The 16,962-nt window shown below is 42.0% G+C and overlaps 1 protein-coding gene across 1 annotated transcript in view; it reads right to left on the bottom strand.

Moving 5' to 3' along the window:
- Nucleotides 1-8,604, bottom strand: part of KCNK5 (potassium two pore domain channel subfamily K member 5) — a 35,260-nt gene extending 26,656 nt beyond the window's left edge. The window contains exon 1 of the mRNA XM_021391391.1: nucleotides 8,166-8,604. Within this exon, the coding sequence (XP_021247066.1) occupies nucleotides 8,166-8,351 (186 nt within the window). The 5' untranslated portion in view covers nucleotides 8,352-8,604. The remainder of the gene's footprint in view (nucleotides 1-8,165) is intronic.

Below are 16,962 nucleotides of genomic sequence, written 5' to 3'. Positions count from 1 at the left end.
TGTTCATTTCACTAATCAAGTTGAGAGCTTTAGGACCTTGCAAAGACTATGTGGCAACTTAATAAAAAACTGTGGTGATGCTGCAGCTACAGCCAGCTAAGAAACTAGTGCTACCATAGCAAATTACATGGCAACACAATAAAATCAACTACTGCCATTCTGCTCTGATAGAAGTGACTTCAAAATTCTTCCTTTTCCTTCTCTTCCTCTCCACCCCAAAACTCTGGGGGAAAAAAAAGTTGGAAACGTGGAGTATTATTCTAAAAGGGCAAATTGACAGTGATCACTCAACAAAGCTTTCAGACTGCACTGATACCGATGAGAAAGAATGATTTTCTAAACATGAACTCCAATGCCCTTCAAAAACCCTTGTGCCAACAAGGCAAACTTTGATTACAGAATTGCCCTCTATGATTCTGCAGTCACGTACACACCACTTACACGGGCTTGAAGGTTGAAATTCTAACTTACCTGGCAAGTTATCATAGTCCAACTATTTAACTTGATTTTAGCATATTTGCATTACAATCTGTAAAGGTACTTAGCAGAAACTGTAACAGCTGCATCGGTAGTAGGGTATTTCAGCTGGACTGCTACAAGAGAAACCAAGTTTGATTACATCCCTTTTCTTTATGCAGCTGCTTGGCTCCAAATACCTCCTCTGTTCCTTGGGTGCCTGGAGCAGACTCATCAGCCTCATTTCTCTCAAAGGCCAGAGAAAACATACTTACAGCTGCTGTTTCTCTGGTAGGAGACCACACATGATTCTTGAGCGACTTTCCTTCAAAGATTTTCCTAATCCCTTGGAGTAGGTTGGGAGTAGGAAAGAGGAGCAGCAGTATGAGCACTAGAAGTCATGCACAGAAGTCATCACTGAATCTGACGTTTTAGCCAAGCCACCAAAACAAATAAACAGAACAAAGCAACCCAAAACAACAACAAAACAAAACCAGATAACTATGCTTTCCACCTCAGGACCTTCACAGCCCTATGCAGTATTATTTTCACATTCTGTTAGCTACATCACTCGATAGCCAGCATCATCTGACAACCTCATGCCTTACTCTAGAATCCAAGCTAATATTAAGAATTTGACATCCTTCTTAAGAAGGATCAGAATTCAGAGATCCATGATAGCTCCAGCTGAGACTTTCCTTTTGTACCTGTTGCAACCTGGAAGTGTCATACAGGTTTTGTTTCTGAGCAGCTGGAACTTGCTTACACAACATTTTCAAGATGCTGGCATGGAAAGTCAATTTACTATTTGTCAGTTTGCTCAATCACAGTCTGCTTCTACCACTTGGCTAAGGCAGAAATGTAGTCCCACAGACAGGCAAGAGCAACAACAATAACCAATCCCACAAGAGTTAGAAACAAGTCAATCATGAGAAGCATTGCAGGTGCACATGGTAGAAAAGGAATGTAATTTCAGACTCAGCAGAGCCTATAATATACCGTAACACTTATTACTAGTTTCTTAATCCCTTGTAAATGCTCCTGTTTCTTCCTCTTAAGAAAACGGTGTATGAAGTTGGAGCCTAAAACATTTCAGAAGCTACTTCACACTCAATAGTTCCTTTGATCCACTGGAATTCACATAACACAAGAACAAAAGGTAATTTCCTTACTGATTTGACTGTAAATGAGCTGCTAGGGTAAGGCATGCCTAGGAGGGATGTCTCCTGCCTACAATTAAAACGTTGGTAAGTACATAATTATTACTGTAATATCTAAGGCTTCTAAAATAGAGAAGTGATAAAGTAAGATGGATGGAAAAAGAAAACAAACTGCAAGTCTGAGGTTCCATGCTGAATAATTTTGTGTTTTGGAGAAAAGATACCATAACACTAGATTCATCTGTCGAGAAACCCAAATCAGAAGACAAGACACAAAGGACAACAGTTATGACTTCAAATTTTCACCATCCCTTCAACAAACAGAGCTAGTAAAGGAGTACATATTGCATGCTATATTTTAGGGTTTTAATCTGACTAAGCATAGCTATCCTGGGGATGTTTGTACCAGCATACACAACATAAAGATGCTAGCACAATGGTATTTTAATTTAAATGAAGAGTACACAAATGTCCAGCTCTCCCAGTTGTCCCCTACTGACATGTCGTTTCACACTATGGAGCAGACTCAGAACTTACAATCTGAACTCATTTTGGACTAAGCTAAACCTGAAGATGTCTTCATTGAAGAAATCTAATACACAAGCTACTTGCTCTTGGGCATTAAATCCATGGGATCACATGAGCGTCAGCAGAAAGTAAGAATTCCTGCAAATACAGACAGTGATCATCGTCTTAATACTAGCAGTTTTGTTCTCTAGGTCTATACTACCTGCTATTGTAGACATAGTTTTAGAGCACCTGGTTCCCAGTTTTAGCAGGAAATTTAACACAGAACATGATGAGAACAAAAAGATTATTCCAGTGGCTTAAAAAAATATATAGGTATTATAATCTTTCATCAGCCCCAATAAGACTATGCCAGCTTAGCACTAGACAAATATACTAACAGAATTTATGACAAATTTTGTCTCAAAAAAAAAAAAAAAAAAGGTATTTTTCTTTTACGCCACTGTTAAGGAAGCCTGAAAAAGGAAAATTTCATTTTCAGTCTGGGAAACAGTATCACAATACTATTCTGCTTTCAAGATAGCTATCATGGGATTTGAACACAGAACACAGTTAAGATAAAAATAAGATACAAATGTCCACATTTCTGCATATAGCTGGTTCATTTGAATTTTATATATATACTTTAAGCAAGTTTTTCTTTAAAAAAAAGTAATAATTTCTCTTGCTTCCCTGCTAATCAAACTATTGACTGCCACTTGCAATCCACCTTGCTTCTATCTGCACATTAATATGTTAACATCTACTCAAAGTACCAGTATGAAATGTGATTGCTTTAAAGGTCAACACTATCCAAAACAATCTATTTTGTTTAATTAATATTAATAGCAAAAGCAACAATTTGTTTTAAAATGGAAACCTACACAAAGTCATAATTAAACTCTATTTTCCCTGGCTATAGAAGATATCTTGCAATAACAATATATGCAGTAAGTAGCAAAGCAGGAGTTTCATGATCTTTTAGGACAACAGGCTGTTGACAATCTGCAGGTCTACTTGCATACACCATTATCTCTTGAGCAGAGATTGCCAGAAAAGACACCTAATAGCAGAAGGTAACATGTCAGGCAATAGAAACATACTGTCCCCAAAATAACAGGACAATATACTACAAGCACTCAAGGATTAAGTCCATAGCAGGAAAATTAGAACTTCTGATCGACTGCTATTGCTCCATCAGCTGAGAGTTGCAGGGTATGCACTATCAGCTTTGTTTAACTATGTTCCAAGAAAGTTTAAACAATATAATGGTTAAACAGGGAAAAGCGGGGGAGGGACAGACAAAATGTGACAGGAAAGCATGTCTGGTTATATATGACTTTGCATGAAGGTGCACACAGAGAAAAGCTATGGTATAAAGCAGCACTGCCTGTCCCCAGTTTTCCTCTTCTAGTGCTGCTGTAGCAGTATCTATAATTCATAGGCTGAGATGCCACAGAGGCACTGTGGACAGTGGTCCTACATTTTAATCTTCATTCATCCCTGCTGAAAGAGAATGCAGAACTAAAGTTATGCATTTGAAAACATCTAGCAATAGCTATTTCTCAGGCATAAGCCTTCTTTATGCTGTCAAATTGCTAGGTGGGAGGTATTAGGTATTGCTGTTAATGTCTTTGCAGTTAAACATTTGCTTTGTCCTTGTTTGGTTGTTGCTCATTTTTTGAGTTCTTCAGACCATGCAAAAGGACAGACTGTCTGGCATTTAAGCTACGGAATTCAGTCTCCAATTAGTCTCCTCCACCTTCAATACGTTAGGTAGAAGGAATCAGGAAGTAAACAGACAACCAAACAAGCCCCAGTAGTCTAGAACCTTCCATACTGTATTTATGTACCTCCTCAAGAACATGGAAAAGTAAAGATTATTGAAAAAAAGAACAGTCTATACTAACTTTACATTGGTGAACAACTCACTCTACTAAAAATAAGGAAAAGCTACAGTCTCTTTACTGAATGTTGAACTAATGAAAAGCATTTAAAACTTAACACAAGGTTTTAGAAAATTTGAATTCAGAAGTGCACCTGTCAGTATTCGCAAATGAAGAAGATATCCTGGCTTGAAAAAAAAAAAAAAATCAGAGGAGAAATCATTATTAAGCCACTTGAGGTTATTTCCTTTAGAATAATCCTCCTGTGTGCCAAGTATATCCTAGCAGAAGCTCTCCTTAAGAATCTTTTAAATATTTGTTCACAGCACTGGGCTCTAAGTCTAAACATTCAAGTTTCTAAAGCTCTTTGTCAGGCCAGTTTACAGTCCTGCATGCTTTTCAAATAAAGACCTCAATTATTTGTTCTTCTATGTTTGCCTGCTTTTCCTGAACTTTGCTAGTTTCTCTTTCCATTTTATTACTTTGCTTTGAAAGTAACCATTTTCACTTATCTTTAAATTATTCCCTTTCTCTTCACCAGCCTTGAGGTTTATCAGTGGGAAGCATTTAATTCCTCGACAACTACAGTGGGCCAACGAAACAGATATCCCGGTAAACAAGATGTAGCTCAGTGTTGCAAACCTTTGCTCATATAAATAGTGGTATGAGGGTCAAGAGAGCTCCTCCTTGCATGAATAGCTCCTTTATCATTAAGCTGATGTTTCACAATCAGGATGGAGCAATAAAGAGTAAAAGTAAGGAACTAGAGAAGAGGGAAACAACCGCATTACTCTACATTTGCTTCTGTGTGCAAAACTCATTTGTACAGCAGGGTAAGAGAAGGTACCATCACTGTGGATCTCACAGCCTTCTCCCTCTTCCCCCTCCTAAAGAGTCCCAGGACTCTGAGCCTTTGCAGCAAGGCAAGGCAAAGCCATAGACTTCTATACAACAGCCTACACACAGTTTGGAATCAAACACTTTTAATATAAGGGTCTAAGTAGTACTACTCCAATAGGAGTTTAGATAATACTTTCATGGCACTTAAAATAATTGAAAGCAAATGGATTCTTCACATAAGATTTATAGGTGCTGTTTTTAAGCTTATTCTTAGCTATCTAGCTTTCTAGCTATCCTAAAACACTTATCTTACAAGATTTGTGAAAGTGTTTGTTGTGTATTTCAATAAAAGTTTATTGCAGTGTATTTCTACTGTAATCAGGTGTTGTGAAATCTTGTATTACAGAATACAAGCTCTAGAGAGTATTTGACATAATACAGCCCCCTTAACAATCACTCGAATTGTAGGTACAAACATACCAGTCTGTATACAAATTGAGAATCTGCGCTGATAAACTCATTTTTTTTTTAAACAGTTAAGATCACCCTGCACATTTAACTTTGCATCCATTCAATACAGAACTTCCATTGCACTTACAGCTAACATTAGGCTGAGATGAACACACAAGCTAACCTGGGTGGGAAACAAGGGCAGCAGAGAGATCTGTCTCTGAATAAGTCAGTCCTTGTCACCTTTCAGCTTGCTTCTGCAAACAAAATTGGTATTGTTAGTTCAACTTAAACATTTCTTGGCATCTTTGCATTTTACCAACCATTTAACTTTTTATATCTGGTTATATTTGCTGAAAAACTTTATCCTGTGTGTTTTAAATGGGGATATTAAAGAGAATATCAGAGAAGTAATTAGTAAAGCTCAGTGTGGCTGTGAAGAGTCACATAAGCAGTGGGGACCACAAGCAGAGTGAGAGGAAAAGCTCTAAGATGAACTGAAGGCCATGAGACTGAAAACAAAAGCTGGGAAATAAGGCAAGTCATGCCAAATCCCAAGAACTAGTTCAGGAGTCCATAGAAGCAGCTCAGAGGAGCAAAAGAGAAGTGTGGATAAGGAAAAAAATGCATATTTTGAAGTCAATGATGATGAGTTGTAATACATTTGGAGGCTTTGTATGAGTGCAAGATGACCAGGATTTGCCAAAAGAAAACACAGATTTGTAATGTTCTAAAGAATCATCAAAACCCAACAGAAGAAGCATGGATAGTAGTCAACAAATGACCACTACAAACATTATTTGCAGTATATTTTACAGCTTGTTCAAGACAAAACCATTATTACCTACTATGACTTTTTGTTTCTTTTCCCCCTCTCAGTTTCAGCTGGACTAGATTTCATCCTATCACCCTCCTCTGTACGCTACTTCCCTCCTTCCCATCACTTCTCACACTAAATAAGAACAGCAACAAAAGTACAAATCCAGAAGAAAGCAAATGTTGAAGTTTCACCAGTAAGAGTGAAAGAGTAAGCAAAAATTCATACTTTAGCTAAACCGGTCTTAAGATGACAGCAAAATATCTATAAGGGATCATCAGACCAGCAAGATCAGACATGGAAAGTAAGGTATAACTGGAAGTAGTACAGAGGCAAAACAGGAATACAAGAATATCACCAGAAGCCAACACACTGAGGAGGGAAGTCCCTCCTCCACTTTGTGGTGTGCAGAGGTACTCAAACCAATTACTTTGATCTGCCTATAGTTTCCCTTATACTGCTTTTCTTCTCATCGACTCTGCACCCATCCACACTCTACAATGTACTGTCTCATATGGTCCATCCATAATGAACTGCCCTAGAATTTTTTTTCCTAGTAATTTTTTGGTTTAGAAAAAACTTTTCTGCTGCTTCAGGATTAATTGTGGTAAGGGTCATGGAAAAACAACAGCTAAATAGTTCCCTCATACTAGTGTGAATTTTCTAGACTCTAGCTAGAGTCTAGATTCTGAATTATATCAGCAGCAAGTTAAACATGGTAGGCACACCTCAGTCCAGATGAGGTTTTTCTCCCAGGGACACTGGACAAGCTTGGGATAATGCGGAGTAAGATTTCACTAAGATTCTAGTGCAGCAAAACATGCACGTCTTTCATTTTCCAGCATCCCTTCACAAATTTCAAGCCTCCATTTACTGTTTCACTGCATACTACAAAACTGTATTTAATAGAGAGCACTAAGACAGAAATGGTAAGGACACTACCAACGGAAAGCTCTATCTGAAACAGACACAAAACATTCACCAGCTGAAGTAAGAAATGTTTAACCACAAACTTGTAGCATCAAGAACCATATCTCTTCAAAGGTCGCACAGAATTAATTATGCTAACAGAACGAATGAGTCAATTTCCTAGTGTTTTAGTGGACTTTTAGTAAATTTAAGAATATAATTTAAAAAAAAAGTCTAAAGCGCAGTGATGATAAGATCTAGTCAATCTAACAGTTTCTGAAGCAAAGTCCTGAGGGACTCATTTTCACCACCAGAGCCCCCGTATCTGGGCAGCCTATTTTCCATGGTTCACCACTGCTTGCCGCCATGTTTCAGTTGACACCACATCCATAAAAAGACACTAAGTTTGTACTACTCCGGCACTTACTATATGATATTGATTAATAATTAGTTTTAAAGAGGCATTCTGCCAGATAGGAAATGAGACAATTATCAGCTCCTTATGGCTCAGAAAGAAGTCACTCGCCCAAAGTGGAATCTCAGCGCAAGATCTCTGCGTGCAAGGCACTCATTTCTGACCTGCCTGCACCTCTCCTTCAGGCTCGCAGCCTGACTGACCTTTCGGACCTCGGCTCAGACCCCCACACACGTTTTCCTCACAACGAGAGCATTCACTAGGAAAAAAAAAGAAGGCGAGAAAAAAAATAAATACGAATCCAGACCAAACAGAAGAGGATCAAGACTTGGCTTCACCTTCCCTTCCTTACACACAACGTCCATTGAGGCAGGAGAAACCACCTCGGGTGCTGAAACAAGAGCCGCATTCACGACTAACGCGCCGGGCAGGAGCACCCACTCGGCCACCTCCTCATCCCCACGCGTGAGGAGCGCCCACCCCGAGGCACCCCACACTCCTTTATCGCGGGGATGAGGAGCGCGGACCCGCCTAATCACTCTATCATTAAGCAGTGAGGGCGGGCGGAAAGCGCTCTCCGCGCTCTCGGGACAGGACCCGCCGGGCTTTGTGCGGAGGGGACGGCCGCCGGCTCCCCGCGGGCAGCCTAGCGCTGCCCCGCTGCGTTCCGCCCCGGGCGTCGGCGGCACCTGCCGCCCTGCCCGGCACCCCCGTCCCCGCCGTACCTGCAGGATCTTGTCCAGCCCTTCCTGGCCCAGGCAGGGAAACTGCTTGAGTAGCTCCGTCTTCTGCCGCTTGTAGTCGTCCGTAGCCGAGCGCCAGTGCGGCTCCTCCAGCACCTCGAAGATCGCCGCCCCGATGGACAGGTAGAAGATGATGGCCGAGGTCAGCAAGGGGCCCCTGTCCACCATGGTGCCGCGGCGCGCGGGCGGGCGGGGAGGGCGGATGGGCGGGCGGCTGCCCCGCGCTGCTGCCGAGGGTGCCCGAAGCCGCCCTGTCCTTCCCCTGACACCTCTGCCTTCCCCGCCGTCCGCCGTGCCTCCTCTCCGGCCTCTGCCGCTTTCCCTTAGAGCCTTCCACACTCCCCTCCCACTCTCCTCCTCCCTCTCTCCTCCTCCGCTCCTCTCTGTTCCCCCTGACTTGCCTCCTTCCCCCGTGTATTTTCCCCTCCCTTCTCAGCAACGATTTGAATTTGGTGCCCTCCCGCTTCCTCCCCCCCCGCCGCCCGCCCCGCCGCGCGCATGCGAGGCCGCCGCCAGTGAGCCCCGAGGTGCCGCCGGCTCCGCCGCGAGGCGCTCCCCGCCCCGCGGCCCCGGTGAGGGGCGGCCGCTGGGGCCCGCCAGGGGGAGAGGGGGACGCGCGACCTCCCCTCCTTTCCCCTCCCCCGCGGCCTTTGGGAGAGGGCGTGGGGGCCGCTGAGGTGAAGCCCTGAGCCGTGCTGCCCTGGGCGTTTTTCCATTCTTCGAGGGAAGACGGGGTGACCCAGGGCATTAGAGACCTTTCAAAGCAGGAACAGCATCTCTTCCTTCGTGCCTTTTGTACGCTCGATAAATCATACCTTTCTGCGTGTTCGTGTGTGTGTGTGTGTGTGTGTGTGGGAGGGGGAGGTCTGTGAGTTTGGCAGCTGGGCGAGACCCTAGCTAGTGACTCCCTGGCAATTTGGAGAGACCTGATAGTGACCTTTCAGTATCTAAAGGGGGCCTTTAAGAAAGAAGGGTACTCTTTAGCAGGGCCTGTTGAGATTGGACAAGGAGAAATGGTTTCAAACTAAAGAAAGGAGGATTAGACCAAATTTAATGAAAATGTTTTTTACAATAAGGGCAGTGAGGCACTGGAACAGGTAGCCCAGAGAGGTGGTGGATGTCCCATCCCTGGAGACTCCCAAGGTTAGGCTGGATGGGGCTCAGAGCACCTGATCTAGCTGTAGCTATCCCTGTTCATTGCAGGGGAGTTGGACCAGATGGTCTTAAAAAGGGTCCCTTTCAAGTCAAACGATTCTATGATTCTGTGCAAGTTATTCAAACCCTCTGAGGGTAAAGCTCACCAGCTTTCCCCACTGGTGGAATAATTCTCAGGCACCAATCACAACCTCCATGATCATACACCAAGGCTGAGAGAAGGTGGCCTGCCTGTTTTTTGTGAATGGATTTGGAAACGGGGTTTAAAAAGCAGGGGAAAGAATCATAGAATCGCTTAGGTTGGAGGGGAACTCAAAGCCCACCCAGTTCCAACCCCCTGCCATCAGCAGGGTTGCTACCCACCAGATCAGGCTGCCCAGGGCCCCACCCAGCCTGGCCTTGACACCTCCAGGAATGCGCCATTCACAGCTTCTCTGGGCAACTTGTGCTAGTACCTCCCCATCTTCTGAGTAAATAATTTATTTCTAATATCTCTCCTAAATCTCCCCTCTCTTAGTTTAAAGCCATTCCTCCTTGTCGTATCACTATCAGACCATGTAAAAAGTTGGTCCCCCTCCTGCTTATAAGCTCTCTTGAAGTACTGGAAGGCCACAATGAGGTCTCTCCACATCCTTCTCTTCTCCAAGCTAAACAAGCCCAACTCCCTCAACCTTTCTTCATAGGAGAGGTGCTCCAGCCCTTTGATCATCTTTGTGGCCCCCTTCTTGGCTTGAAATAGCAAGTCAGTGACAGAATATAGCAGTGTGTTGTTACACGACATGGCAAAGGGATCTGACTCCTCCAGCCCCTTTCCCCCCAGGCAGGATGAAAATTATCAAAAAAATGGAGATGTCGATAGGACTTCCGGATGCTTAGGTATGTCAGCTGGAGTTCACACTCCAAAAGCCAGCTGAAATTTCTCACGTGAACCTGACTGAAATAGGAGAAGGGAGAACAGAGAACTGGAAAGAGGAAGGGAACGAGAGAATACACAAAGTATGAGAAAAGTAAAAGGAGAGCGTGTGGAGAGCTAAGGAACTGCCCCAGTTAGGAGGTATCCACAGACATCTATCTCGAAAACTTTGACTCATGCCAAATGGATGCTCATGTGAGACTGCCCACAGAAATTTACATGGCCCATAAGCATTACTGCCTACTAGCTTGGATAGTGCTTTGTGAAAATACGTCTGCAAGAGGCTCCTGGCAGCCTAAAAGCAGGATTGGAGAAACCACAAAATCCGCAAGCATGTTACGTGATCAGCATTGCTGTCTTCGCATGGGATTCCCCAACTATGTAAAGGCAACATTAAGAAGACAAAAGGAGTGCCAAACTGTAGTAGTAAAAAAATTAAAATGGCAATTATGTGCTAGAGGAGAGATGAGGTAGAAGGTAACATTATAAATATTTTTGAAATAATGGTATAGAGAAACTAATTTCTTTTAAAGCAAAAATGGGATGTTTCATGAAGTTGTAAGGCAGAACTCTTAATTACAAAAAAAAAAAAAAAAAAGAAAGAAAGATTTCATGGTTAGTGTGTGAAAATTATTCTATGTGTTATCACTTGGCCCAAGAACTTTGCAGAACTTGAAAAACCACTGGCCATACGAATGAATAACATGAGCATCCATTACTGCATTACTTAAGGATTTAAAATTAAATTTAAAAATTGTAAGTATGTAAAAACTCACAGCAAGTGACTGAAAGCATCAAGGAAGAGCTTTCCCATAGGGCGAACTATGATATAATTCTCCTTTTGGTGTTCCCACACCTTCTTCTGAATCACCTGCAAATGGTTAGGATATTCCAACAGCAGGAACAGTAGTCTGACACTTTATAGCAGTGTTACATGTGTGTGTTCCTGACCCTGAACATCTGTGCTTCATAACTGGAAGGTATTTAATTCAATTTTGAAACTGTACTCTTCTCCATCTGTCTCCGAGTCTCTAAAGGTCCATTTATTCCACTGAAACTCTATCCTAAAGGGATGAGGAGTGGCATGAATGACCCTGGACCTACTACAGTTGTATAGCGTGCATGAGAACAAAACCACTTTCAGGTATTTTATAGGAAGTTTGTTTGCAATTTTGATTCAACATTTCTGCTCTCCACTCTAAACTCTCAATCACTGATTGCTTAATTAGTGCTCTCAGTAACTGAGTCAGTCAGTGTTTGAAAACAAACAAACCTGCAAATCACATACCATTTTTCCCTATGTTGAAATGCTATTGCACTTGCTAGACTGTCTCCTTGTGTTTCTCTGAATTTCAAAGAGATGAGCCTGGTAAGGAATATCATCTAGAAGAATAGTCTATTCCCCGATGAACAGTAGCCAGCTACTCCTGCAAGTTAGAAGCGATCCTCTGAGTACCAACAAAACTTCTTGTATTTACGTATTCCACTTTGATTTGTCTTCTGCAGAGCTAATTATAAAGCATTTTTTCATGTTCAAGTCCAAGTGAGTGTGGCAAGAAAGAATGCTTCTGTAGCTGGTCTCTCTTTGCACCTCCTGCTTTAAAGTGCTTCTCCTGACCTCATAAAATATCCTATATTCCTTTATTCATAGCCATTTTAAACTCTATTTCCCTTGGATTAAACAGTACCCCTATTGTTAACCCACAGCGCCTGCCACATAGGCCCCACAGCTTTTCATGCTAGCTAAATTAATGAAAAGGCTGGGGTTATTCACTCAAAGGCTTTTAAATCTCATTAAAAAATCAGGGGAGAAACAGCAGATAGTACTGTGGTGAGTAATACTACAAGTATCAATCATTTGTTTTATTTGCAGAGGTCATTATTCAGGCTGTCCAGTCCAAAAGGAAATCTCTTTCATCCAAGCTGTATGTCTAAGACACATTTGCTGTACAGATGTTTCCTAGAACAGCCTGAAATGAATAAATGTCAGAAAATATTTTAGATGGAGCAAATAAAAGACATTATTTGGGCAAAGGAAACCTGTCATGTAATGGCAAAGACTGCATATTGAACTGAGTATGAACAAGGAAAAACAATTAGGCCTCTTCAAGCCTGTGCTATTTTTCACTTGGAAATCTAGTTTTGGCTAGCTGATTGCTCTGCTCTATATGATACCTGTCAGTTCTACATCCTTCTGTTTTCTTTATCCATCTCAATTTGGACACCTTTGATATTACTTTCAAGTATTATACATCTAGCCATAGTTTTTAGTAAGCAGAGGTGTATATTGTCTTGACTAGCAGTTCTGCTTCTTTAGAAAAGTCATTTGTGTACAGAAGGGGAAAGGCTGTTCTGCAGATGATGCAGAGCTTTATATGAGAGATTTGTAGAAAGTTCAAATTTTTTCCATGTGCTCATTCACACCTTTTTGGCCTAAATATTTATACATAGCACATTTTGTGTCCATGCGTGTTGTACATGAATGTACAGTAACAAATTCTAAATAAGAAGCAGAATAAAAACTGTACCAAAATAATGCACATACCACTGCAACAGACTTCTTCACCCATGGTCAGATAATGAGTGAACAAACACCTCATGACAGATGTTAGTCATACCGCTTAATGAATAACTGGTGATGAGTACAATACCTGTGTGGAATAGTTGTAATGTGTTCAATGAAAAACACACATTTGGACTGTCTGTGTTTCACAGAGGTATCCACAGCGTTCAAGATAAATTTCTTCATCAGGAAGTCCAGATAGTTCAGCATTTTTTTGGTATTTTCTTGACTGCCTCATTTTTCAGCCATCCACAACAGTCATGGGATCTTTGTAACTGAATGGTGAAATCCTATTTCCTTCAAAGTATTTTACAAAGAAAGACTCTAGCCTTCACTTTTTACTTCACCATGACCTGAATCTTGCAGCTGAATGCTGGTAGTACCGAATGCTTTTGATAGTCCTTGACTTTGACATTTGTGCATGTGATCTGGACAGTTCAGAATACAGCTGCCCAAAAAAATACAGCATGGACAGTAGTGGCCCTGAACTGGGTTTATCTTTGTGATACCTGCAGTACGTTAGTATTCTGGATGATGTGCTGGAGGCTGTTTGAGCACCATGGCAACAGAATCAGTGAATAATCCAACAGTCTGTTATGTTGTTACGTAAAATATTGCTGCCGAGCCTTATTTTGGTGCGATTAAAAAGGAGTTAAATTATATTTGTGTACAGTAATATGTTCGAATGCCTGCACATTTCTCTGAGATTTGCATGCCAAACCAGTTTAAATTAACTTGCATCAGTCTTGTGTCACAGCACAAAAAGGCTTCTCCAGTGCTATGGAGAAGGTGACAGGAAGACCACAGAAGAGAATTCAAGGAGCTGCCAGCCTCCTCCCATCTCCAAGTGGGGTAGCGTAGCAGCACGTGTCTGTGCCAACTTGTGCAACGGACGCCCTTATGTGGGACCAGGCAGTTTCCACATCCACATCAGGCTCCTTTCGGTGCCTCACATTTTGTTAGCCTACATTACAACCTACTTTAGTTAGCTGTTCCCACCAACTTCTTCCTATTATAGAAACAAAGTTACCACATGAATTTTATCAGAAGAAAGGCAGAGCGGTTGTCTGCTTTTCTTTTTTTTATCCCTCCTAAGGATAACAAATAAGAACAGGTATACACCCCAAAAGCATTGAAAAAGAGCACATTCTTATAATTTATGCTGTTGGTCCAAATCCTGCAACAACATCTTGTTAGATTAGCCTAGGTGTTAGCTGAGGAAAAAAAAACACAAAACAACAACCTTTGAATGAACAAGTGAGAGGGTCAGCTACATGCTGTTAAATAAGTACGTTTGAGAATTTTTCTGTATGGACATTAGTTGGTTTTGTACATGATGTCCTGGAATGAAAGAAGTGTGATGACCCATGCTGTCTGCAAGCATGTGCTTCTTATTTTGAGGCTGAGTCCCTGCCGTAGTATACTTCTGCAACCCCATTGCGATCCTTCATCATGTGTCGTGTGAAAAAAGAAGACAGCAAAGGCTGAGACACACAGCTGTCCTGCATAAGAAGAGCTTACAAGTTGTTTAACTTAATGTTTGTACCCTCCCAGACCATTACCAGGAGAGATATTATGAGTGTTTGGAGGGAACCTGGATTTCAGTGTTTGTTGCCTTCCGTTGGTGTAAAGACCCAGTGCACAAGCAGCGAGAAATCTGGGTCACCAGCAGAGATGAGTCTAGGGAGGCAACTTGGTGCAAGAATGCCTGAATTAGAACAGAGTAACCTCCACCTGGTTTTAGTGCTTTAGTCAACAACCAGATTGTTGTCACTGCTATAAGCATAAAAGCTGCCTGGTGAGTGTCATGCACTTGCCTCTTAGTGGCTCTGCCCCAATGTGTTTTGGGGCTCACAGTCATTTACAAGACAATCCATGGCTGAATTGGTAAGGCAGGTTAGATGCTGGAGGTTTTCCTCATTTTGTAGCAGTTTAACACTACTCTGTTCTTTCCGTCCAGAGACTTGTTGGTCTTGGAGCAGGACAAAGTCCAAGGAAACTGGGAAAGCAGTGGAAAGAGTGGGAGCAAATTAAAGCTGGCCACGTTGGTGTTGTGTGACAGCAGTGTTCCCTTCAGAAGCTCATGGGGAATTCCTGGTGACTCAAATCAGAACAAAAACAGGAGCAATGGGGTGTGGGAGAGGCTGGGCAGGAATTAGAGTGGAGGGCAAGGAATTTGTAAAATCTTTGTAGAAGTTGGTGGGGAAGGTGGAAAGGAAAGGAGTGCTGAAGGGGATAGTGACCCCATCAAGATGAAGTGAGGTGGTGCTCTGTACAGGCATCCAAATGGAGAGAAACATTCATATCTGCTTCTTTCACTTAAGAGGACCATCTGGGCCAGCCAGAGGTCTCCAGTGTGTACTGCATTCCCAACAAGGGTTATAGAACATAGTGGTTAGCAGGCTGTTAGAGATTTCATAAGTCATTTTCTCTGAATATTAATTATTTATTTTGCTGGAGAGAGAAGCAGAAAAACAGAAGAGGAAGAAATAAAAACTACATGTTGCTGTTCAGTTATTTTAAAAGGCTGAGTCAATAAGGAGATGGATAAACTCTGTAGATGGCACTGCTTCAGTCAGAACAGAAAATTCAGTGCTTCCCTAGCATGTGTTAAATTTTTTTTTGAACAGTTGAGCCATACAAACAATGAGACCAGTCTGCAAATAGTTGCACAGGTTAGTAGTCTTTGCTCGAGAGCTCACACTGACAGGGAAGCCTTGCAATAATAAAGATTCCTCAGGCTGCCCCTTCAGTCTGCCTTAGCTTCTCCCCTTGCTTCACTCCCTGCCAATCTTTTGCAACTCAGTGACAATGAGAGTTAATAGAAGGTGTGTCTGTGATCCTATAAAACAATTTGCATCATCATCTTTAGTGATGAAATTTTCACGGGTAAGGAGGAGCAGCACATTTTGCCCAAGTTAAGGTTGCATCATTAATATATCAGGAAGCCCGAAGGTCTTAATTTTCATAGGAGAAATCTGATTATAACAGCCCATATTTGAGTACAGAAATGCGTCCTGGAGAAACTACAGCCCTAATGCTGCTTCCAACGTAAGTCAAAATGTAGTCTAAAGCTTTCAGACTTGCATTACTGGCATTGTGTCACAAGCATGTGGACAGGTTTGGGCTGCCTTGCTGAAGTTACTGTACTACCTGTACAACAGACCACACGACTGCTGCCTCTGCCTTACTGAAAACATTGTTTTCTTTAGCTGCATTGAAGAAACTGTGCTGCTTTCACTAAACAGAAGTGGCCAGAACCTGATAATTGACATTTACTGTGTTGTATGTTATTTCAGTTTGTGTTTATTATAAACAGATGGCAATACAACTTTCATTTTGACTAAAGAAACTGATAACTGACACAGAGCTATTAGAACATAACAAACATGCAATGCCTCAGTTGGTTGAATAAAAGAACTATCAGAAATGCCTTTCCTCTGCAGGGCTGCCCAGTGCAAATACAGCAGCCTTGCTTATTAAACAAGGCCTCATTTAGTTTTGGGCTTGTCTCAACAGTATTTTACAAGCACTTGGGACAAGATCATTAAACCTGTATATATCAGCTGAAGACCTGCCTCTCAAATTTCCTTGTAATGCTGGGAAAGGCCCGAGTTACACAATTATACATTAACTAACAAATAATTGTTCTCACTAGTGGGAAGTGAGGTATTTTGCAGCTCTCTAGTGAAGTGCTCAGATGCCTTATATTAAATCTACAGAGATTGAATTCTGTAGCCCTTCTTTATAGTTATATGGCTTGCAGGGCATGCTGCAATGTTCACATCAAAATCTACTTGGAGAGTAATGTGGAAAGATAAAAATTTGAATACCCACTATCATGATAACATGTAGAAATCTAACAGAGCAGTGTGGGAAGGACATTACTGAGACTCATAGGCAAAGAGGAGATTTTGATAGCCAGCATCTCTAACAGAGAAAGGTGGGAAAAGCAGGTACGGTCCTTAATTTGCAAGGCAGAGTGGGAAATGTGCTATCGCAGGCTGTGAAGAGCGATGGCACTGGAGCCTACAGGAATGGTTGTACAGGGGTAAGCAAGAGCTCACACGAGCAGCTTGATAGGTTGCCAATGTATACAGAAGTAGTACGCACCCTTCAGTCAGTCATTGCATTGAATTATGTTTTCA

The sequence above is a fragment of the Numida meleagris genome, chromosome 3, assembly GCF_002078875.1.
Source record: "Numida meleagris isolate 19003 breed g44 Domestic line chromosome 3, NumMel1.0, whole genome shotgun sequence".
Lineage (NCBI taxonomy): Eukaryota > Metazoa > Chordata > Aves > Galliformes > Numididae > Numida > Numida meleagris.
This window is presented reverse-complemented; position numbering and strand designations above follow the sequence as displayed.